General features: G+C 44.6%; 1 protein-coding gene and 2 non-coding genes across 4 annotated transcripts in view; 1 reads left to right on the top strand and 2 right to left on the bottom strand.

The window, feature by feature from the left end:
* Positions 1–26061, bottom strand: part of LOC124554161 (probable citrate synthase 2, mitochondrial) — a 236619-nt gene that overhangs the window by 157230 nt on the left and 53328 nt on the right. For both annotated transcript variants that reach the window (XM_047128232.1, XM_047128231.1), the window contains exon 2: positions 318–482. In XM_047128232.1, coding sequence (XP_046984188.1) covers positions 318–482 — 165 coding nt within the window. The remainder of the gene's footprint in view (positions 1–317; positions 483–26061) is intronic.
* On the bottom strand, positions 4796–4870 carry Trnat-ugu. The gene has a single exon. It is a non-coding gene; the product is annotated as a tRNA-Thr (tRNA).
* On the top strand, positions 5118–5196 carry Trnat-ugu. Its single transcript has one exon. It is a non-coding gene; the product is annotated as a tRNA-Thr (tRNA).

Below are 26061 nucleotides of genomic sequence, written 5' to 3'. Positions count from 1 at the left end.
ATGAATTATGTGCATACGAAGTAAGGGGCTCAGTTCTTCATTAGTGCTTAACAGTGGCGTGTGGTGAGCCCCGTGCTCGGACCAAACACCTACAGTGACATCTGTAAGTTGGACTTTTACGCTACACTTTCACCAAAAATGACAACTCCATGAATCAGTTTGCAAGTTGTGGACTTGCAAACAATGGATACATTTTTTGGACGCCTCTGTATATTCAAAAATAAAGAGGTTGTGTGAAGAGAATGTTACATTGGTGGGTCCTTCCAGGAAGTCCCACGTCTCAATACATTGTAGCAGTGAAAGCTCTACAAACTCACCATGTCGACGGTGACCTCGCCGACCTTGGTGCTGCCGTACTGCTTGCGGAAGGCCTTGACTCGGTCCAGCTCGCGCGCCGCCTTCTCGGTGAGCACCGCCTTCAGGTCCGTCGAGTCGCTGGCCACGCCGCGGGACACCACCGACAGCACGGGCAGCGCCACCTTCTGCAACACGACACACGCCTCAGTCAAATATCAAGTAATACTTAGAGTCGAACATCCGCGACTGCCGAGTACGGTTTACAAATCGCTTTACAACAGCGAGTGTGTTTTACAAGGGAGGTGCCGCAATGTTTGGAACGCGAATTTACTGCAAACTTCGTACACTCTTAGTACTCCATTAAGACAAAATATGTAAGCAGTTGCGCGTACTTCTCAAGCGTTATTGAGAAACTTGCAAGATAATTTCGGTCGTCAAATACAGCGTGATCGAAAGGTCAGTATAAATTTGAAAACTTAATAAACCACGGAATAATGTAGATAGAGAGGCATAAATTGACACACATGCTTAGAATGACATGCGGTTTTATTAGAACCACACAAAAAGTTCACAAAATGTCCGACAGATCTCTTGTGCGCGTCGTTTGGTGATGATCGTGTGCTCAGCCGCCACTTTCGTCATGCTTGGCCTCCCAGGTCCCTAGATCTCAGTCCGTGCGATTACTGGCTTTGGGGTTACCTGAAGTCGGAAGTGATCGGCCGACATCTCTAGGGATGCTGAAAGACAACATCCGACGCCAAAGCCTCACCGTAACTCCGGACATGCTTTACAGTGCTGTTCACAACATTATTCCTGGACTACAGCTATTGTTGAGGAATGATGGTGGACATATTGAGCATTTCCTGTAAGGAACATCATCTTTGCTTTGTCTTACTTTGTTATGCTAATTATTGCTATTCTGATCAGATGAAGAGCCGTCTGACATTTTTTGAACGTTTGTAATTTTTTTTTGTTTCAAATAAAACCCCATGTTATTCCAAGCATGTGTGTCAATTTGTACCTCTATCTACATTATTCCGTGATTTATTCAGTTTTCAAATTTATACTGACTTTTTGATCACCCGGTATATATACCTGCACGTGGCCATTTTTACCATGAAGCGCCGGCAGCCGAGTGGTTAGCGTTCAAGCCCCGTAATCGCTGGGTCACTGGATCGAGTCATGAGTTAGATTTCTAAGAGTCATTTTCTTTACTATTTATATTGAAGTTGATGTAATGGGAAAAATACGTGTAATCAGATGAACTTTTATTAAATTTACAATATTATTTGGCAGCCTACAAATTTTTATCATCACATTAAAGTATTTTCAGAGACATCTGAAGCTATTTATAAAGCACTGAAAGGGAATAGATGAAGATAAATGTTTGGTATATGGGCAGTAAGTACTATTTTTATTTTTCAACAATTCAATTAACAGAATTAGTGTTCCAACAACTACAAAATTAATAAAGCTACAAAATTAAGTACGAAGCAGATGACGCGCTTTTTAACTTGTGGCGTCCAGGGTTCAAAAACAAAGTAGAATGGAAAGCTAAGAAAGGTTTTTTATTTTAGAGTGACCACGTCCTGCAGCATATTCCACCTGCCATCAACACAGTGCTCCATGCTCACCCTCCACCCTAGTCGAAGCAAGTTTTTTTAAATAAACTTTGAAGCCGTGTTTACAAACACACTACAGAGACGCCAAACAGCTGTAGCGACGCCAACGCTCCAAGTGGTTACGTTTCCCATTGCAATGAACAGAGAACTAACGACACATGGTCAACTCTACGGCGAGGCCCTAGATTTGATCATATTTGACGGCAGACGAGATTTGACAAAGTTCCCTATTACACTTTCAAATTTATTTGATATAAATATTTTACAGCTTTGACAAAGAAATATGGTAGTGTAATGCTGGCCTTAGAGAGGAGTTTGGAGCGCACCGCAGATATTATTACGCTTTCATGCCTCGCACCTAACTGTCCACACTGTCAGACGGCGGAAAAAATATGAAAATACCGACCAGCAGGCACGTGAAGTATTTGGTTACTTGCACTTTAATATAACAATGAGAAACTATGTGCGAGACGACATCTTCGTAGATTATTATTGCAGTGTGTGTTTTCATGGGTTGCATTTTTTCATACGACTTAAGCCAATGGCAGCACGATTTCTCAAATCGTGGACAAGCATACATTTTCAGTATCACTTTATGCGTTTGGTCGTTAACTAGCCTGTAGTTATGAATATTACATTATTTGTGATAATAAAAATTTTTAGACTGCCAAGTAACATTGTAAATTTAATAACAGTTCATCCGATTACACGTATTTTTTCCCATTACATCAACTGTAACATAAACGGTAAAGGAAATGACCGTTAGAAATAAAAAACTGACAAGCGGGACTCGATCCATCGACCCAACGATTACGAGGCTTGTACGCTAACCACTCGGCTGCTGGCGCTTTCTGGTAAAAACGGCCACTCACAGGTGTGTGTATTTGACGATACTGCACGACCGAAACTATCTTGCGATTTCCTCAATAACGCTTGAGAAGTACGCGCTACTGCTTACACATTTTGTTGTCCTAATGGAGTACTACGAGGTTTGCAATAAATCCGCGTTCCAAGCGTCGTGGCCTCCCCTTGTTAGCCTACCCAGCTACGGTTACACTGGAGAGGTTTGGCGGTCGGTTTGCAGCCGTCGCGCTCTGCTTGCCTCGGGCCGGATCCTCTTACAGCCCGCCGCAATCTGACACACCCGCCGTCCGTGCACGCAACGCTCTGGTGAGTGCAGCAAAAACTGCCCCTACAACGCGCCACATCTGTATTATCTCGTTATTCCGGTTCACGGCTCATGTTACCCAGGTGCAGGTTGCCTATCCAACTACCAGTGAGGGGAAAACACTTTTCCATGTTTAATATAACTGACCGAATTTAAAGATTTAGAATGCTGTTGTAATTACTCGTTCAGAGATAAAGTCTTATATAAAATGATTGCCACAGTTAGGTATTACAGTTACGAACTGTGCATGTCTCGAGGCAAATTCACCGCGCTGAAGTACCCAGGCTATATTCTTCCAGCATTTAAGAACGAGAGCACTGTTATTTGCAGCAAACCTTACACAATTTTAAATCCTTTACGAAACTCCATCTCACGTACATGCTTTATGTCAAATATTTAATACAATAACTAATTTGTAAAATATTCAGAAGACGTTTCGAAATATTTTATACATCGGTGATACATTCTTCAAATATTTAGGTTGGGGGGATACTCGTAAATACCAACGTAAAGTCGTTAATACAAGTGAGCGTAGAAATAGTAACGAAAACTGTTCAACCATTTGAAACCACACAAAACTAGTCGCAGCAAAGCAGCACACTGCATATCTGTATCGCATGCAGTAGCAGGTTGCTTCGTAATTACAAGGGATCGTTGACTTACACTATGTCATCAGAAGTATCAGGACATCTGGCTGACAATGACAAGTTCGTGGCACCGTCCATCGCTAATGCTGGATTTCAGTAAGGTGTTGGCACACCCTTAGCCTTGACAGCTTCCACTCTCGGGCAGACATACGTTCAATCAGGTGCTGTATGCTTTCTTGGGGAATGGCAGCCCATTCTTCACGGAGTGCTGCACTGAAGAGAGGTATCGATGTCGGTCGGTGCGGCATGGCACGAAATCGGCCCAGTGGTTTTCTATAGGATTCAGGTAAGAACTCTGTGCAGGTTAGTCCATTATAGGGATGTTATTGTCGTATAACCACTCTGCCCCAGGCAGTGAATTATGCTCGATCGTGTTGAAAGATGCAATCGCCATTCCCGAACTTTTCAACAGTGGGAAGCAAGAAGGTGATTAAAACAGCGATGTAGGCCTGTGCTGTGATAGTGCCACGCAGAACAAAGTGTTGCAAGCCCCCCTCCTTGAAAAACACGACCACACCGTAAAACCACTGCTTCCAAATTTTACTTTTGGCACTACATACGGTGGCAGATGACGTTCGCCGGGCAGTCGCCATATCCAAACCTCTAGAGATGGGTCGTTCGCGAACTGACGGGTCCAAAGGAACGATTCATGAAGATGAACGGAACGATCGATGAACAAATTCTAAGGAACGTTCTTTCCTAGTTCACTTCGGTCGCGGAAACGGGAACGATCGGTCTCGCTCCAGCCTCTGTGTCTCGCTCGGCCGGACTCTTCGTCGTTCGCATGGCCACTCGTAGCAGTTCCACTGCCGACTGCTCATAGCCAGTTCAATAAAGAGTTGTTCGTTTCGTTCGCTGCGCACGCCTGTTCTAGATCTGATTCACACCTTTTTTAACTCTGAACTTCTGCTTCTTTTCGTATTCTATTTAGCGTCCATTAACGGTAATTAAAATTTTATAATTACGTAAATAACATAAAATTAAGTGAAATGATAATTAAATAGACACCCTAGGTGCAAGCAGGCGTTGATACACTTCATTGGGGACATGTTGAAAATGTGTGCCCCGACCGGGACTCGAACCCGGGATCTCCTGCTTACATGGCAGACGCTCTATCCATCTGAGCCACCGCGGGCACAGAGGATAGTGCGTCTGCAGGGACTTATCCCTTGCACGCTCCCCGTGAGATCCACATTCCCAACATGTCCACAACATACATTCGTAGTGCGCGGGACTTGGTAGATTAATCTGCCACGAGTAACGAGTAGGATGGGCAAACATCTATTAGGCGCACTACAAATGTAGTGTTGTGGACATGTTGGGAATGTGGATCTCACGGGGAGCGTGCAAGGGATAAGTCCCTGCAGACGCACTATCCTCTGTGCCCGCGGTGGCTCAGATGGATAGAGAGAGCGTCTGCCATGTAAGCAGGAGATCCCGGGTTCGAGTCCCGGTCGGGGCACAGATTTTCAACATGTCCCCAAAGAAGTGTATCAACGCCTGCTTGCAGCTAGGGTGTCTATCATTTCATTTCTAGCAAAGCTGCATGGTCATCCACGGTAACTGTTCTTTCGGGAACAGATACTACCGTCATATATAGATAAAATTAAGTGATATGTAATACATACATCTTTTCAGGTAACGAAATGGCGCATCAGCTTACTTCACTATTTCGATAAACAGCAGAATACTTGTAAAAAGGCAAGACTATTACACATGCAAACGAAGTCGGCACGGCACACACGAGTGGCTATTTTCCATCTTTTTTGATCCAAGGTAAAAGAGCATGGTCATTGTTATGGAAGGCAGACCGACTTACAACCGAATGAGGCCCGCCCTTCATAATCGATTGTATGGCGTCACATTTCGTAAAGTTCGCGTTCCATAACCGAGTGTCTGGTGTCATTTTGTAAAGAGAATACGATAACTTCTACAATATTATTTCAGTGGTACAGCGTGGCGCACGAAAAATCGACTTCGAGTACTAGACTCGTCATTGTTGCCTACCAATCGTCATCTAATGTTTCGGAGTTGTTTGCATTAGCTTATTTGTTATACTTCCTAGACGTTCATGCGGTGGACCTCTCTGACGAGGCTTCCCCATGACATAACCTGCCGTAAGGCAGAACACAAAGTTTGTTATTTCTTCACTGCCTAATTATTACAGGTTATTATTCTGCTCGTAGCGGTCAACAAATCCTGCGTAATTTGCGAGCAGTCAGTATTCGGGGCCGGTTTTTTGTGCGCCACTTTATTTCACTGCGCTCAGCCACATAACGCTACAGTTGGCTAAACGAGAGGTTTTTGCAGAGTCACGAAAATTACGAGTGTGTGAGAATTCTGTTTTGAATAAAAAAGTCTATTCCAGGGCGGAGGCAAGTCCCCCTCTTGGCGCCTTACACCTTCCGTCACCTATGCTACGAATTTTCAGTTTTTTATAAGAAACTGGTACCAAGCAAAGCACAAATGAACGGTGAACGAGTAAAAATGAACGGTTCCTAAAAATGAGCGATCACCAGTAAACTAGTTCCCAAGCATTAACGAGTTTGCCAATATTTTCCACTGCTCAATCGTCCAATGTTTACGCTTCTTACACCCAGCGAGGCGTCGTTTGGCATTTACTGACGATGTGTGGATTGTGGGCACCCGCTCGACCATGAAATCCACCTCCCGCCTGTCATAGTACTTGCAGTGGATCCTCATGCAGTTTCGAATTCCTGTTCAACTGTCGCCGGTCTCTGTCAACAGGCGAAAGCGACCTGTACGCTTTTGTGCTGTATGTGTGTCTTCACGTTTCCACTTTACAATCTCACCGTTAACCTAGGGATGTTTGGGAGTATGGGAATCTCGCGTACAGACGTATGACAAGTGATATCCAATAGCCTGGCTACGTTAGAAGTCCGTGAGCTCTGCGGAGTGCCCCGTTCTGCTCTCTAACGATGTCTAATGACTACTGAGGTCAGTGATATGGAGTACCTAGCAGCATAATGCACCTAATATGAAGAAAGTATGATATAGGGTTTTTGTTATGGTTCTAGGGCGCAAAACTTCTGCTGTCATTAGCGCCCGGTCTGTGACTTAAGAAAAGCTAAAAAAACGAAACTGGAAACCAGCAGCAATGGGAGCAAAACTCAAAAAGCGGGGAAACCAAAAACAGAACGAAAGCTTAAAAAACCACTATAGAAGGGGGGAGTTGTTTGTCCCAAAAAGAGCTTCAAATGACTGACGTCATCTGATCTCACTGGCACTAATGAACTCGAGAACACGATCGGCTGATCGCGTGTCATCTGCTAAAATAGAAGATATAGCAGGCGACAGCTGTAGACGGGCGCGTAACGGAGTAAAATAGGGGCACTCGTAAAAGGTGTCTCACCGACCACAGTCGAGAGCAGTGGGGACAGAGTGGGGGAGGATCGCCGCTTAAAAGATGTCTATGGCTAAAAAGACAGTGCCCTATCCGGAGTCTAGTTAAAATTACCTCCTCCCGACGACGAGTTCGGGAGGAAGAGGCCCAAGCACAGGCAAGAGCTTTCACGTCCCGCAATTTATTATTGGGAAGTGTCGACCAATGTGCATGCCAGATATAGGGGGTGTCCGGATACTTTGGATCACATAGTGCATGTAATCTGCTCCTCACGAGCAATCTACGGAATCACATAACGATATCCGATGTAATTATTTACTATCCTTCTCATCCCAAGGTCAAATTTTAACAAGACATGAGACTTCTTAGCAACTTAAAATCCAATGTGTTTGAAGGACAGAATAACGGGTTAGCACAGTACCGTAATTGGAAATAAAACATCTGTAACAAAAATACAAAGTTTAATCAGTTACAGGGTGGCTTTGTCGGAACTGATGGGTGCGCTACAGTCATTTGTGCAGTCGGGTGACATTAACGTGGCCACCTGTCAGAAGCCAGCGTGGATCGCGGCGAGACGTGCACAAAGTGTGTCAGTGAGGTTCTCGAAGGTGCAGACAGGGATGTGAAGCCATGGCAACTAGTGGCGCGGCCAGCTGCGCTGGGTTTCTCGACTGAGGATCCGTGGCGCGAACAGCCCGTTCGAGGTCGTCCTGTTTCTTGATTGGATCTAAATCGGGGAAGTAGGGTAAACTCATCCTGGTGCTCTTCCAACTGTACGGCAAGCTGGTAGATAGCGTGGCGCCGAAGACGTGGTCCCTAAGGATAAATGCATCTTGTGATCTATTGGGACTTCCAGAATGACGAGATCACCCAGGGAATGGCATAAAAACATTCCCCAAACCATAACGATCCTCCCTCTGGCAGACGTTTGACGCCGTACACGCCAATGGTCATCTGTCAGAGGCAGCATAAAACTTTATTCATTTGAGGTCATGGGGTAGCAACGTTTGCAGAACTATCGTTGTGGAAACGCTTTTGGTAGTCCCTTGGTTTATCTGGACGGTCAGTAGTTTAACTGTTACGTCTTTCACCCCTGTTATTTATGGTCCGTGGCGCAGGCTTTGAGCAACAGCATTTTGCCATGCATAGTATACATCAACCACAGTGGCACGCCAACAGTTTACAGACTCAGACGTTTCGGAAATGCTTCCATTCTCGACTCTGAAGTCAATCCTCAAGCCCTATTTACGTCAGAAAAATCGCTGCGTTTCGACAACGAGTGCACTGTTTTCTTCGAGTTAAACAGTAGCTACGTAACCAGTCGGGCCTGGTAGTATCGTGATAAAGCTCGTGTCGAGTTCGAAAAAATAGAGGGATCGAATCCTTCAACGTAGGCAGACCTCTCACAGACGTGAAGACTCATCAGGAACGATACGTGGATCAGAGTCCACGCGATATTGTAGATCCCCTTTCCCTTTTAGGATTAGCGGAGAAGGTCGGTGACACGTAAGTCGCCAAAGTGGCGCCAATTGAAAGACACGCAATAGTCCGCTGGCGCACGTGGAGTTAACTATATCTGAGCGTTACCTACTTTATACTACTGTTTAATTTCTTGCAGCGTAGACTTCCGTTCCAACAAGCACACAGCAGGTTTGTTTGCACTGTGAGCGCCTCTTCAGGCATCTGCAGATGACGTTACTATGTAATGTCTTCAAGTATGTATCGTTATGTTTAGTAGTATGATGTGCAGTATAATATTGGTTCAAATGGCTCTGAGCACTATGGGACTTAACATCTATGGTCATCAGTCCCCTAGAATTTAGAACTACCTAAACCTAACTAACCTAAGGACATCATCACACACATCCATGCCCGAAGCAGGATTCGAGCCTGCGACCGTAGCGGTCGCGCGGTTCCAGACTGTAGCGCCTAGAACCGCTCAGCCACGCCGGCCGGCACACCATTTTTAGTCAACTATATCCTTCTTTGAAGTGTTGTTATAGCGGTTTTCACTTCATCGTTTAAATCTGGCAACGGCACTGCTACTTTAATCTGCACTGGAACTGAAGTTGTGCTCTAAGCTTTTTGCACACTGCTGAACTAATAATGCTTCGAGATATGATATCGAGGTACTCCCAAGCGTAGCTCAATCCTGAATGGTTGTTTTGTATCTCCTGGAACACGTTCGTTTTACGTACGCTATACCAGCATGCGACAATGACGTTACGTACGTCTCGCCACTGTACTCCCTCATACTGGCTGCGCGTGCAACAGCGTAACATACTTTTGTTCTCTCGCCAACGTCGACGTGTGAAAGCGACCGGCAGCGCATTCATGTTGCTGGCACTGCGAAGGAAGCCAGCCGGGCAGCGGAAGTGCGACGTCGTCGGCCGGATGCGAGTCGGGACGGGTACAGTCACGCAGACCAGAAGCTCACACGAGGCGGCTTCCACAGAAAAAGATTTGCATGACTATAGACCTATATCTCTAACGTGTATCAGTTGTAGAATTTTGGAACACGTATTATGTTCGAGTATAATCACTTTTCTGGAGACTCAGAGGGCCATAGACACGGGTTCACAGGTAGATGCCGTGTTTCTTGACTTCCGCAAGGCGTTCGATACAGTTCCCCACAGTCGTTTAATGAACAAAGTAAGAGCATATGGACTATCAGACCAATTGTGTGATTGGATTGAAGAGTTCCTAGATAACAGAACGCAGCATGTCATTCTCAATGTAGACGTGTCTTCCGAAGTAAGAGTGATTTCAGGTGTGCCGCAGGGGAGTGTCTTAGGACCGTTGATATTCACAATACACATAAATGATCTTGTGGATAACATCGGAAGTTCAGACTTTTTGCGGATGATGCTGTGGTATATCGAAAGGTTGTAACAAAGGAAAATTGTACTGAAATGCAGGAGAATCGGCAACGAATTGACACATGCTGCAGGAAATGGCAATTGAATGTCAATGTAGACAAGTGTAATGTGCTGTGAATACATAGAAAGATCCCTTATTTAGCTACAATATAGCAGGTCAGCAACTGGAAGCAGTTAATTTCGTGAATTATCTGGGAGTAGGTATTAGGAGTGATTTAAAATGGAATGATCATATAAAGTTGATCGTCGGTAAAGCAGATGCCAGACAGATTCGTTGGAAGAATCCTAAGGAAATGCAATCCGAAAACAAAGGAAGTAGGTTACAGCACGCTTGTTCGCCCACTGCTTGAATACTGCTCAGCAGTGTGGGATCCGTACCAGATAGGGTCGATAGAAGAGAGGGAAGATCCAACGGGGAGCAGCGCGCTTCGTTACAGGATAATTTAGAAACAGCGAAAGCGTTACGGAGATGGATGAACTCCAGTGGAAGACTCTGCAGGAGAGACGCTCAGTAGCTCGGTACGGGCTTCTGTTAAAGTTTCGAGAACATACCTTCACCGAGGAGTCTAGCAGTATATTGCTCCCTCGTACGTATATCTTGCGAAGAGACCGTGAGGATAAAATCAGAGAGATTAGAGCCCACACAGAGGCATACCGACAATCCTCCTTTCCACGAACAATAGGAGACTGGAATAGAAGAGAGAACCGAGAGTACTCAAGGTAACCTCCGCCACACACCGTCAGGTGGCTTGCTGTGTATGGATGTAGACGTAGAACTTGCTCCTGACGACTGCCGAACACCTGTACCATTTACCCTCTCAGACTATCTCCGATTTTATTAATATACATTTATATTGGTGGTCAAGGCTTAGTTCTGGGACAGAAGACTGGTTTGATGCAGACTCCATGCTACTCAATCCTGTGCAAGCCTGTAACTGCTGCAACCTACTCAATCCCGCCGGGTAATGTTTGAAGTGGTCACTGTAGCAAGAAGGTATGCATTAATACCAGTTTTGCTGGCCTCTGCTTCGATCACAAACGAGGCAGATTATTCCTACACGTCGGTCAGGGGCCTAAAGATGGCGTAATAAAGCGCCGAAACTGGTTGCCTAAAGTAAAATAAGGTTGAAAATTGACGGTTGAAAGATGTTTGACATCAATCGATCAGCCGAGTACCGCAACCGTCGCTATATATATATATATATATATATATATATATATATATATATACAGAGACATTTTCTTGGTTGAATTGCTTGTGCACGATTCACTTACAAGGCTACCCTTTACACAAGACTTCCCAACAAATTTGAGTGTTAACGAATTCCTCTTGCCAGACGTTATTAAATTATTAAAATAAAAGCAGATGCCACTTGTTTGATACGACGATCTGAAATTACATCCTCGTAACTATGGTTAAACTGAGGGTATTCGATGAGTTCTGACATACAGGTAGAAAGTATTTACAAAAGTAATTTCACATTCTCAGAACACTGGATTGAAATTTAAAGATCCAAAATATGAAAAAAAGTCAGTGATCGAGAAAATTCTGCTGGCTATCAACAAAAAATGTCATACTGGCTACCTCTCTAAGTGTGTTTGCTTATAAAACTTCCTATCTTTCCACATTAATTGATTATTTGCATTTTTCAAGATCATTTAGTGTCCTGTAATGTTTGTATCCGTAATGACTGCAGGTCAGCGCCGAAACCACAGCCGCACGAAAGAACAGGCACTATTTCCCGTGAACAGAGTGACAAATGGAACACACGATGTGCAGCGATCGCTCAAGTTGCAGTATTTCCCGTCGCGGATAGTGCAGTCGCAGAAAATTATTTCCATAAATTCGAAAGAATTTATCAATGAATAAAAATCTATACAGATTCCAGGAGGGGGCAAATGCTTGCTCCTCTTGCCGACGCCACTGCCGTCCTGTGCTGAGAAATAACTGTTCAGAAAGATATATACATTGTGCTGTTTCAGAGTTAATTAGCTTTAAAGTTACCCAATTAGGCCGTTCTGTATGCAAATTCAAGCGGCCCGCCAGATACAATTAGTGTCAATTCTCATAGCGCAGATTACAGCGCACTAGACAGCTCAGCCTTTGGATCGAGTTCGGTCCTTACTACCGTCCCATATCCAATTTTTGTATTGCTCTCTTGTTCAGTTTTAAGAAACGTAACTAGGAACACGTTGGTGGCACCGCCTCTAGAGGGCAGCTTCGATTTGCGCTCGCAACGGCCTGAATGGCTAATTTCGGTGCTGATTACCTCGGAAACGTCACAACGTATCTAACTTTTTATGCTGTACTATTTCTCTACACAACCCACCCAACAGCGCGCCCCCGTAAGTGTTTCTAACTGTTTCTGACCACTCTGTATAATCAGATACCTTTCAGTGTCCTCTTGTCTCTTCCACACACAGAAACGCCTTCCACTACTCTTAAACTAATGTTACCAATGATTAAATTGTGCTCTGTGAAAAATTATACCAGGTGGCTCCCTCTTCTTCCTTTACCGTAGTGCATGTAATGATTTTCCTTCTATCTAATTTCTGCCTCATCACAAATTTTACTTCCTGAACAAATTCCTTCTACTTGAATTTGTAGTGATAACCTTGCACTGAACTCAACCGAAGTCTTGTTCTTCCTTCCATCGCACTTCACTAATTTTCATATAACTTTTATCTACTTATTTCTAAATTATCAATTCTACCTAGCCGATTAAGGTATCTACCATTCCAGCCCGAACCAGTAGAATGGTAGTTTTCTTTTCGTGACGGCATGTTTTGTAGACCTTGCCCATAATGGCTCCCGGAATGGGGCACTATTTTACCTCCGGAATATATTACCCCGGAGGAACCCTTCATCACTATGCCACGCCCTCTGGGGAAAATAGCTGTGCTTTCCCTTTGTCTTTGGCTGTACAGATGATAGAGTTAAACACGTGACTGGGTGGAATCATGTCATCAGCTAGTATACATCAGTTGTAGAATTTAGGAACACGTATTATGTTAGAGTATAATTACATTTTTGGAGACTAGAAATCTACTTTGTAGGAATCAGCATGGGTTTCGAAAATGGCGATCGTGTGAAACCCAGCTCGCGCTGTTCGTCCACGAGACTCGTAGGGCCATAGACACGGGTTCCCAGGTAGATGTCTTGTTTCTTGACTAGCGCAAGGCGTTCGATCCAGTTCCCCACAGTCGTTTAATCAACAAAGTAAGAGCATATGGACTATCAGACCAATTGTGTGATTGGATTGAAGCGTTCCTAGACAACAGAACGCAGCAAGTCATTGTCAACGGAGAGGTGTCTTCCGAAGTAAGAGGAATTTCAGGTGTGCCGCAGGGGATCACAATATTATAAATGACCTTGTGGATAATATCGGAAGTTCACTGAAGCTTTTTACGGATGATTCTGTAGTATATCGAGAGGTTGTAACAATGGAAAATTGTACTGAAATGCAGGAGAATCTGCAACGAATCGACGCACGGTGCAGGGAATGGCAATTGAATCTCAATGTAGACAAGTGTAATGTGTTGCGAATACATAAAAAGATACATCGTTTATCATTTAGCTACAATATAGCAGGTCAGCAACTGGAAGCAGTTAATTCCGTGAATTATCTGGGAGTAGGTATTAGGAGTGATTTTAAATGGAATGATCATATAAAGTTGATCAGTAAAGCAGATGCCAGACAGATTCATTGGAAGAATCCTAAGGAAATGCAATCCGAAAACAAAGGAAGTATGTTAGAATACACTTGTTTGCCCACTGCTTGAATACTGCTCACCGGTGTGGGACCGTACCAGATAGGGTTGATGGAAGAGAGAGAGAAGATCCTACAGAGAGCAGCGCGCTTCGTTACATGATCATTTAGTAATCGCAAAAGAGTTACGGAAATAATGGATAAACTCCAGTGGAAGACTCTGCAGGAGAGACGCTCAGTAGCTCGGTACGGGCTTATGTTTAAGTTTCGAGAACATACCTTCACCGACGAGTCATTTCTCGCGAAGAGACCACGAGGATAAAATCAGAGAAATCAGAGCCCACACAGAGGTATATTGACAATCTTTCTTTCCACGAACAATACGAGACTGGAAGAGAAGAGAAAACCGATAGATGTACTCAAAGTACCCTCCGCCATACAGTCAGGTGGCTTGCGGAGTATGGATGTAGATATATCATGAATAGTATCACGAATCCACCTCCACTGAATTCCTTGAAGTTTGCTGGTCTTGGGTGTCACCCAGTATATCGCTCACTCGCCGCCGCTTTTGACCTGCAGTACACTACTTTACGGTAAGAGGCGCCATTTGACGCCATTACGCAGTCGCGCCGCCGGCGCCTGTGACTGTAGCAGCGTGTGGCGCTCTGCCAGCCGCCAGCGCCCTTGCACATGGGACGGCCGTGTTTAAAACTGAACAGCACCTCCGCGCACGCAGAAGCAACCACAAATAGACCCCTCTCTGGCGGACTCCGTGTAATAGCAGTACTCAGGAGCGCTGATAATCAGCCTGCCCGGTCCCACTCGACACCGCTGCATCTACTGCAAATAAACTGCCTACATATCCGAAAATATTGACACTTTAGTTACTTTCTCGCTAATACAACGCAACGGGCATCAAAAAATTTCACTCCTGAATCTGTACTCCGCAAGCCATCTTGGGCTATTCGGCGGACGGCACGGCGTTTACAATTTCATTCGCGAATAGTGCGTGAAAGGACTCTCCTCCACTGTATGAGCTCTTTTTCTTGTTGTGGCCAGCCGCGAGGGCCGAGGTGTGTATGGCAGAAACTAATACATCTGAACCTTCAATAACGAAAATTTAACATTAAACCTGTGATGCAGAACGCCTCAATGTCTATTACTCGAGTTACGTGAACATCTGTAACGAAAAGCAGCACCCCGAGGCATCTTATCCAATTTCTTCCACAGTGTTTAGCGATGCTCAGTCGGTCGTACGGGAACTGTGTACGCTGTTTCTTCCGTGAAAGAATTACAGTTCCTCAGAATTCCCCTTATGAATGGTAGCCTGAGACGGACTAATGAAGAGAGGGCCATTTCAATATGCATGACTACTTTTTGGCTCGTCTAGTACAATTCCGCTAGTTATGATACAATACTCTGTTAAACACAGTCCCAGTTACAGGCTGCCTCACACGTTCCGGGAACAACAAAAATTTCATTTCCAGCACTTTATGTAATTGTTGGCTAAATTTAAACATTTATAATTCGGTCAATCTACTCATGAGGTATAACACTTTAAAGCTGTAACACAGACAAGTATTACAATTAGACAATATCTTGAAGCAGCGTAACCGGCGGTTCGTTTATTACCCAGACTACATTCATTTAGTATATGAAAATGAAATATTGGAAACAAACTTGAGACGTATTACTTCAAATCTTTTCGAAACACGTTTTCGCTGACACTCCCCACCCCACCAACCCCCCCGACCACTCCTCCAAAACTGACGAAAGGAAGGCTATCGCTTGCTACATTTTCGCTATCCATGCATTAAAACTGTCGCAACAAAGATTTTGTTTATTACTTCGCTGGATATGTCTTATGGGCGCTCATCATCGACGTCATCAGCGTTTATTACTTTGTTACTATAAACTTTATCCGCTGCCCATTTTGCTGACAGACTCGACCTACACCACTGAATGACAAACAATTCAGCATATATGTCATAACACTGAGATGCGTGAAAAACCAACAGATCTGTGTCTTGCGTCTTCCAAAGTTTTACAAATCATCGGCACATTAACTGATCAGTAAAGCAAACACACATTTAGTTTGATGCTATTTCATACGTGGGAGATTGATTCTTCAGAAAATCAAGGGAGGGGTTTTACTGGTATCGAAGAAGAGACACTAAAATATTGATAACTACTGTTCAGATCAGAGCATCCTGCGTTGCCGACAGGCGCTCTTGCGCGAAACACGAATTGCCACGTAAAAAAAAAAAAAAATTGACATAAGAGCAGTCAGCCGATGGAGTCTACTGCAGCGGTCAAATGGGGAACGTGTTCGTCCGTGTGTACACTTCCTTGTCACATAATTCGCTTTTCAGAACTTCCAGAATTAAACGGAAAATGCTTACAAGTATATTATCACAAGATAATTGCCTGACCAACTAATGCAAGAGATTGTGGTTGCAATATAAATCGCCCATCCCACAATAAAGTGCTACGAGCCATTCGCTTGTAGAACTGTGCGTCTTACCACGAGACATTCGTAAGGTCATCTTTGGTAACGCAAGGGAACAAAATGTTTTAATAGGACAAAACATTTCCATGTCATGACTTGTGTATTTCCCTCTACTTAAAACCATCTGAACGAAGTTTTTCCTACTGACGTGACATTGCACAGCTATTCCGTCTCCAAAGCAAAGTGGAATACTATCAACCTTTGCCTACAGCCACTTTCGCACACATTACTTCTGCATTCAAGCAGACTTCCGTTCAGTCCTGAACGTTCGATGTCACGCACTTGTCAGAAAAATAATTTCATCGGTAATTTCGGTACGATTAACACTTTCACCTCCAATTAGTGATACATCGTTGCATAAAACCGTAACCATATGTTTTCAAGGGAAACATATCCCGGGGTATGGGGAACAATATTCGGATAAACTGATCTGGGGCTGTACTATAGGGGACGATGTAACATGAGGCAGTGAACGTTAGTCTGTCCTGAAGATCAGCAAGCCCCCTCCCCTTCACAATATGTCTACCGGAACACGACGAGGCCCGAAGAATGAAACGTTTACGAACGGCTAACATCTGGCGGCCATACTGCTGCAATCTGTTGGCATTCAGGCATAACGAGCGCCGAGAATAGATTCTCAAACTCAGCGCCAGAAAGAGTAGCAACACTTTCACATCGTTTGAATCTCGCGAGCGCATTTTTTTGAAATTTTTAGAGGGCACTTCGATTGATGAGCATTTTGCAAGAGACGTACAAATTTTTTTTCGTTGCACTTCAGCTATCTGTTAGCTCCTTTCTGCCAGCTGCTTAGGCAACTGGCGAATTGATTCACGCAAAATGGTTGCGCTGTGCCAATCAAAAAGGTGAATGGACATCCGCGCCAGTTTTATTTCATATCGCAATCGCTTCAGCTTTCGCCGCATTCGGTACTCGTCGCGGTACGAGCTAATAACGATTGACTGCAGCATCAGCTCATTTCAAGGTATCTGACATCTTTGCCGTGATGCACTATCACCATTCACGGAATACATACGCTACGAAATTCAAGCATTGATTAATTTTGTCACGTGATAAAGCGAGAAAGCACTATTTCTTTTTAGGGAATTGCTGTCTCAGTTATCTAGTTTGGTACAGTAATTTGATGTTACTTTTTAGAGAGTTTTCAAATCTAAAGGCAAACATTTACTGAATTACGTTCTCCTTAACTGCGAATGGCATGAATTGCTACTTACAAACAAAGTGCCCACTTCAGGAACTAGTGGTTCAATTCTGTCGGAATGTGCAATTTATCGTGTTACATCTGCTGACCATGAACTGGACATCTAGACGCTTAATTTCGTATCTTTTTTTAATTTATCGCTGCGTCAGCGAAAGGGTATGCGCCATTCGCCCAGGTCGCCAAGCAAGTGGGAAGATAACGTATCACTGGTTATACTTCCCAAGGTGCCACCTGAAGTTTATACTCTACAGTCTGTTGGACTTTTATAAGGGTCAACGAAATATGTAACAACGCAAAACGAATTAACGGACTCACGTACGGGGACCTGGAAGGTCTTGGCAAACCACTGCCGATTATAGATTTGTCGAAACGCTATTTACCAGTACTTAGGTATCCGTTATGATAAAATCAAACGAAGGCAGTTTATCACTTCGTAAATTTCGCCTCACTTGCAGTGTTTCGAAATGAACGTAGTCCTTAAGACATTAACATTACTGCAGCACACACACGTTGTAGCATTGGTTCCTGGACAATCACTAAGAATATTTGCTCGTTTCATTGTCCTCTACGTGTCCCTGTCGTCTATACCCAATAAAACTTTTACAGCTCGCAAACCCCACAAATTTTAGAAAAGGGAAAATACGACCCTGTAAGATTTGCATTCTTGCATACTTCAGTACTTTAACACTAATTTTGCGCTTGCATATTCGGATGCAATCTATTTCTTTTACGGGCAAAGCTTTGGATTTCTCCTTATTTAAGAAAGCCGCCAGAACACTACACGCAATTCCCCACCCCCAAATTGAATTGGGACCATCCAGTGACTGCTTTCCTCTTTACAAGACTGTCATCAAGTAAACATTTAAGATAGCTACTGAGCCTGCTTAATAAATAGATTATCTACAAACATCAGTTAAGCGACTTCATTTTCTAAGGACACAAACTATGTCACTTTCGCTTCTGTTGAACATTCGCCGTCCATTGCAACGTACCTAGTTCTGTTGGTCAACAGTTCTTAGAGCACACGGCATGCTTGCGAACACACTACTACAAAGACACGACCATCAACATTAAGTCGACTTCGACAAGTAAATCTGTCTCCCACATCCCTGGTGGTTCAGCATCACGTCTAGTGATTACAGCACTATCACAAAACATTTCAGGCACAGCTCTACCAGTAAACCGCCGATTCTTTAAGGAATGTAACTCATGTGTGAAACAGCTGGAAATGGCTAATTACTTGTCAAATGTTTAAGGTGTCTGAACATTTGACTTTAAGCATGTGAGCTAAAGAGAGTTTATAAAAGTTTTCAAAACGTTTACTGCAAATCAATTCGGAAATACTAGCTAGATGAATGAGTATTTGAGCGCACTGATTTACACTGCCTCAAAATATTAATACACAGTTTATAATTTTATAAATATTGTGTTAAACCTTTAAAATATGACTACCTCTTAATGGAGCTTGTCTTCTGAAGATCTGATTTTTTTTTAGATTTTGGCTTAAAATGATCTCTGGAATGTTTACAGTGTTCATACCAAGTTCACCAGAAACTCTTATGAGGCGATTGGTGAGCAAGTGTTCCCGAGAACTATTCATAGCGGGGAAGAAAAGTTAACATTTAAATTCAACGACGGCCCAACAGGCATAATGGATACTGTGAACACACTCTAATTTGATATACCAGCTGATACAACTTCTGCACAGAAGACGGAAAGCGTATCGAGCTACAAGGGTACTGATGACAGAAGCTGCTGAAGAGGCCCAAACCCCACTGTTGCCAGATTGCCGAATGTTCCAGGGATGGAGGATTAGAGGCACATTTAACAACAAAAAATTTAACCCAAAATTTTAAATGCATATTCCTCGAAATATAACTTGACAACGGTAAATGTTTCTGACCATATTTTGATGCCGGTAATCTAATTCTCTGTCAGCGTATGGCGTATGGAGAACCAGCAACAATTTAAAGCGTATAAAACCGCGTTCACTTGTTTGTGCAGCCAGAATTTAACCTTCCCTCGCCGCTACCATGTGCAACACCTTCGGCAGCAAACAGCGAATGAAGATTAAACCAATCGCCGTCAGGTTTACGAGCACTTTTAAGATAACGCTTGCCGCCTTTGCGATAAGAGCACTCGTCGCCTTTAAGAACGTTCTCGTCACGCATTACTTGCGGTAAAATTGCAAGCAGTGTAGTAATACAGGGCAGTTTTAAAGAGATTAGAAGCCACTGTAATGTTTGCCGGAACACAGTTAAGAATTACAGAGTATGTAAAACTTCAAAAATTATTTTTCTAGATGGTCTAATTAGGAAACAAGCGATAACCCACTGCACGCCATACATTAAGAAGTACGTGCTAATATTTCTTTGAAGTCAGTACCGTCATTAGACTTTTTATTTGCAGCGTTACATTTACACAATCATGATTTCGGCTTTACAATGCCATTATCTAGTGTTTTAATGTTATACAGTGCCTAAGATGGCGTACTGTAGTATTTAAAATACACTATTAGACACATTGTTTAAGGCAAGATATTTCTGGTAAAGGCCTACTGCTTTGTTTTATCACTGCCACTCAGCCAGTGGTGTTCTAGTTGGTCGTGTTTTTCATGCAGGGGGTTTGTCTCCCTTGTTTTGCGTGGCACTATTACAGCGTAGGCCTACATTGCTGTTTTAAGCACCTTCTTGCTTCCCACTGTTGAAGAGCAATTCAGGGATGGCGACTGCATCTTTCAACACGGTCGAGCACCTGTTCATAATGCACGGTCTGTGTGCGGAATGGTTACACGACAATAACATCCCTGTAATGGACTGGCCGGCCGAAGTGGCCGTGCAGTTCTAGGCGCTGCAGTCTGGAACCGCGAGACCGCTACGGTCACAGGTTCGAATCCTGCCTCGGGCATGGATGTGTGTGATGTCCTTAGGTTAGTTAGGTTTAACTACCAAGTTCTAGGGGACTAATGACCTCAGAAGTTGAGTCCCATAGTGCTCAGAGCCATTTGAACCATTTGCAATGGACTGGCCTGCAAGGAGTCCTGACCTGAGTCATACAGAACACGTTTGGGATGTTTTGTAACGCCGACTTCGTGCCAGGCCTCACCGACCGGCATCGATACCGCTCCTCAATGGAGAACTCTGTGAAAATGGACTGCCATTCCCCAACAAACCTTCCATCACCTGATTGAACGTATGCCTGCGAGAGTGGAAGGTGCCATCAGGCTAAGGGTGGGCCAACATATTTAATTCCAGCACTACCGATGGATGATGCCACGAACTTTTAAGTCATTTTCAGCCAGGTGCCCTGTATTGCATCGCGTACTTTTTGAGCGTTCATCACATTCTGTGTCTCTCCAACTATGTGAAGCTAATATAGATGGCACAGATAAGTCCGATTGCCAAAGTTTGGGGGGGGGGGGGAATGGGGCGGGGGGGGGGGGGGAAAGACGTGAATGGGATATCCCAAGAGAAGAAATACACTCCTGGAAATGGAAAAAAGAACACATTGACACCGGTGTGTCAGACCCACCATAGTTGCTCCGGACACTGCGAGAGGGCTGTACAAGCAATGATCACACGCACGACACAGCGGACACACCAGGAACCGCGGTGTTGGCCGTCGAATGGCGCTAGCTGCGCAGCATTTGTGCACCGCCGCCGTCAGTGTCAGCCAGTTTGCCGTGGCATACGGAGCTCCATCGCAGTCTTTAACACTGGTAGCATGCCGCGACAGCGTGGACGTGAACCGTATGTGCAGTTGACGGACTCTGAGCGAGGGCGTATAGTGGGCATGCGGGAGGCCGGGTGGACGTACCGCCGAATTGCTCAACACGTGGGGCGTGAGGTCTCCACAGTACATCGATGTTGTCGCCAGTGGTCGGCGGAAGGTGCACGTGCCCGTCGACCTGGGACCGGACCGCAGCGACGCACGGATGCACGCCAAGACCGTAGGATCCTACGCAGTGCCGTAGGGGACCGCACCGCCACTTCCCAGCAAATTAGGGACACTGTTGCTCCTGGGGTATCGGCGAGGACCATTCGCAACCGTCTCCATGAAGCTGGGCCACGGTCCCGCACACCGTTAGGCCGTCTTCCGCTCACGCCCCAACATCGTGCAGCCCGCCTCCAGTGGTGTCGCGACAGGCGTGAATGGAGGGACGAATGGAGACGTGTCGTCTTCAGCGATGAGAGTCGCTTCTGCCTTGGTGCCAATGGTGGTCGTATGCGTGTTTGGCGCCGTGCAGGTGAGCGCCACAATCAGGACTGCATACGACCGAGGCACACAGGGCCAACACCCGGCATCATGGTGTGGGGAGCGATCTCCTACACTGGCCGTACACCACTGGTGATCGTCGAGGGGACACTGAATAGTGCACGGTACATCCAAACCGTCATCGAACCCATCGTTCTACCATTCCTAGACTGGCAAGGGAACTTGCTGTTCCAACAGGACAATGCACGTCCGCATGTATCCCGTGCCACCCAACGTGCTCTAGAAGGTGTAAGTCAACTACCCTGGCCAGCAAGATCTCCGGATCTGTCCCCCATTGAGCATGTTTGGGACTGGATGAAGCGTCGTCTCACGCGGTCTGCACGTCCAGCACGAACGCTGGTCCAACTGAGGCGCCAGGTGGAAATGGCATGGCAAGCCGTTCCACAGGACTACATCCAGCATCTCTACGATCGTCTCCATGGGAGAACAGCAGCCTGCATTGCTGCGAAAGGTGGATATACACTGTACTAGTGCCGACATTGTGCATGCTCTGTTGCCTGTGTCTATGTGCCTGTGGTTCTGTCAGTGTGATCATGTGATGTATCTGACCCCAGGAATGTGTCAATAAAGTTTCCCCTTCCTGGGACAATGAATTCACGGTGTTCTTATTTCAATTTCCAGGAGTGTAGAACACCAGTTGCGTTAAAGACAATTCTTCAAAAACATTAGCTGAAACTGATGAACAAAATTCTGGAGAACATTTGTCTGCCGTGGGTGGAGATTTGAGGAGAAATGCTGCCGCAACTGGCGCTCGATGCTACCAACAGGGACTGCAACGTACCATGCAGTATTGACACTGCGACTGCAAGGTCGGTAGCGCTTGCAGAAATGAAAAAGCAGAAGTCGACATCAAGAGTTCCATACAAACCCATCTGACAGCTTCTATTACGCCATTATAGTTAACATTACTGGCAAAGTGGTTATCGCCAAACGTGAACGTGCATCGTTTTCATTTCGGTCTTGCTCTAAGGGGGATAAGCAGGTCTTAGCATGTTGCATGTACAGAATACCTAATAATATATCAGTGCTTAAATTTCCAGCTCAAACTGACAGTATGTTTATTCACACTCATCCTGCGTCCTCGTGTTTCCTCACGCGACGGTATCGTGGCGCCATTTTTCGACAAGACAATGCTCCTCCATACGTGGTGCATGTCAGATGTGTGTGATGTTTAAGCACTCTCGCGTAATCCCTATAAACGATTCAGGAGACAATCTGAACAGCCGCCTGAGACTGCCTGAAGACGATGCTGTCAACATACACCAATGTTTTCAGAACCAACAGCAAAAAAGATTTAGACAAGGTATCAGCATTTTCCGAGAAGCGCAAATTGATCTTCAAAAATGTGACATCATCCACTTCAGTACTAAAAAAAAGATTTCTGTTGAAAGCTAAATCGCACAAATGTTAAGGTTATAGACAACTAAATATCCCTATTTATTACAATTACGGTCAACCAACTTTTATCACCACCTTTAAAATATTGGGCGTTTTATTGGCAAAACAACTAAAAGATCTGACAATCTACTTAATAGGCTGCATGCACTACGATTGTTCCTCTTTTGGAGTACTACAGCGTTATGACATACTTACGAGACAGGATGATTGGTTTGTGGTGCGCTTAAGGGGGGCAGGACGTCAAACGGGCCCACATGGGGGCTGGAGAGGCACCACAGGACATTTTAATTTCCTCTGTGTATACTTTTACAAATAGATTCATAAAACTTTAACAGCATGACCAGGAAGGATTCAGGATTCATACTCATAGCAGTGGATGCTCAAAAACGTAACAACAACATTTTTTACATGAGAAATTTAATCATTTTTTCACTTACTACTGGCTGCATTTGTTGCTGTATGTACACTTTTCTTCCTAAGCAAGAGATTCTTCGATGACTTTTGCACAGCATACAAACCATAGTCACAGGTGTATGATACTCTAGAAGTTATTTGATTTATGAAAAAATGAATGAACTGTTACATTTTTAACTTCGTGTTTAGAAAAAATTCAAGTTTTATAGTTAATTATCTCAATTTTTCCACAGTTTTTAATAGATTTGGAAAATTCTTGAGTTTCATACCACCTGTAACTACTGTTCGTATGCTATGAAAAAATCATCGAAGAATCTCTTACTTAGGAAGAAAAGTGTACCTATAGCAGCAAATGCAGTCCGTAATAAGTGAAAAAATGATGAAATTTCACATGTAAAAAAGGTATTTTGCTACGTTTTTGAACTTCCACTGCGATGAGTTCAAATGGTTCGAATGGCTCTGAGCACTATGTGACTCAACATCTGTGGTCATCAGTCCCCTAGAACTTACAACTACTAAAACGTAACTAACCTAAGGACATCACACACATCCATGCCCGAGGCAGGATTCGAACCTGCGACCGTAGCAGTCGCGAGGTTCCGGACTGAGCGCCTAGAACCGCTAGACCACCGCGGCCGGCACTGCGAAGAGTGAGAGTCCTCAATCCTTCCTGGTCATGCTGACAAAGTTTTATGAATTTATTTGTAGAAGTATAGACAGTGGAAATTAAAATGTCCTGTGGTGACTCGCCTGCTCCAAGTCGGCCCGTTTGACGTCCTACCCCCCCTTAAGTGCGCGGTCATCAGCGCTTGTACAAATTCCGAATCTGTACAATGTCCACTCTAGCCACTTTCATGAATGCCGATGGAATGATGAAGGCAACACGAACACCCAATCCCCAGGCAGAGAAACACTCCAACCCGGCCAGGAATCTAATCCGGGTCCTCGTGATCCAGAGGTAGCAACGCTAGCCAATAGACCACTAGCTGTGCACACGACACAGGATTGACAGTTGGCTGGTTGGTTTAAAGGCGGGAGAAGGGACAAACTACGAGGTCATCGGTCCCTTGTTCCTAATAAAACAGTGCCACAAATGTGAGAATAAAATGACCGAAACATATAACACAAAACGGAAAAAAAGGAAAAGCCACAAGAACGTAGGGAAGGCAACGAATAATAAAAGGAACAAAAGAGGACAAGGAAACAGACGCTAGAAACAGAAGAGAGTAAAACATGAAAGCCGATTACAGTGGCTGGCGAACAACGAGAATAAAAAGGGAAAGCCAGCCACTCTGCACCACATTAAAACCTCCACCCTAAAAGCACTAGGGTGGAGGACACGGAGGGTCAAATGACATGCGCTAAAACCTACATAAAAGTATAAAACCTACTCTCACGGGTAAAACTTAAAACTAAAGCTGCTGTGGAGGCATTGTCGCCCAACACTGAAGGCAGGGTGCTGGGAAAGTTAAAAGTCTGCCGCAGAGCGGCTAAAACTGGACAGTCCAGCAAGAGGTGGACGACTGTCATTTGGAAGATACAGCGACACTGACGTGGGTCCTCACGACGGAGAAAGAGAACAAGTTCGAAAAAGGGCAACACGTTTTGTATAACCGCGAAATAGGCGCGTTTGACGTTTCAAGACTAACCGTATGTGTTATCTATACTGCATATAGGGAAGGTGACATGATCACCCGTATATCACAACGAAGATGTGTTGAGTGATCGTGACAGACTGAAGGTAACTGATAAGTTCAACAGCTGCAAAACTCTCAACACAACTGAATGTAGCTTTCGCAAACCATGCCACCACCAATGCACTAACGGAGCTCCGTAAGTAGCGGGTTGCAGTGTAAGCCGAAATTCCAAAATCACTCATCTGAAAATGCACTTAACAAGAAAACGTGGCGCCGGAACCATAGAACACTGTAGTTCATTGGAAGAAAGTAGTTTGTTCAGATGTACACTTCTGGACATTAAAATTCCTACACCACGAAGGTGACGTGCTACAGACGCGAAATTTAACCGACAGGAAGGAGATGCTGTGATATGCAAATGATTAGCTTTTCAGAGCATTCACACAAGGTTGGCGCCAGTGGCGACACCTACAACAGTGCTGATATGAGGAAAGTTTTCAACCGATTTCTCATACGCAAAGAGCAGTTAACCGGCGTTGCTTGGTGAAACGTTGTTGTGATGCCTCGTGTAAGGAGGAGAAATGCGTACCATCACGTTTCCGGCTTTGATATAGGTCGGATTGTAGCCTATCGCGATTGCGGTTTATCATATCGCGACTAGCAGCTCTGAGGCCACGGCTGCGGTTACCCTTCGCGCTGCATCACAGACAGGAGCGCCTGCGATGGTGTACTCGACGACGAACCTGGGTGCACGAATAGCAAAACGTGATTTTTCGGATGAATCCAGGTTCTGTTTACAGCATCATGATGGTCGCATCCGTGTCTGGCGACATCACGGTGAACGCACATTGGAAGTGTGTATTCGTCATCGCCATACTGGCGTATCACCCGGCGTGATGATATGGGGTACCCATCGGTTGCA

The sequence above is a fragment of the Schistocerca americana genome, chromosome 11, assembly GCF_021461395.2.
Source record: "Schistocerca americana isolate TAMUIC-IGC-003095 chromosome 11, iqSchAmer2.1, whole genome shotgun sequence".
Classification (NCBI taxonomy): Eukaryota; Metazoa; Arthropoda; class Insecta; order Orthoptera; family Acrididae; genus Schistocerca; species Schistocerca americana.
Note: the sequence above shows the minus strand (reverse complement) of the source record. Positions and strands in the feature narration are given on the sequence as shown.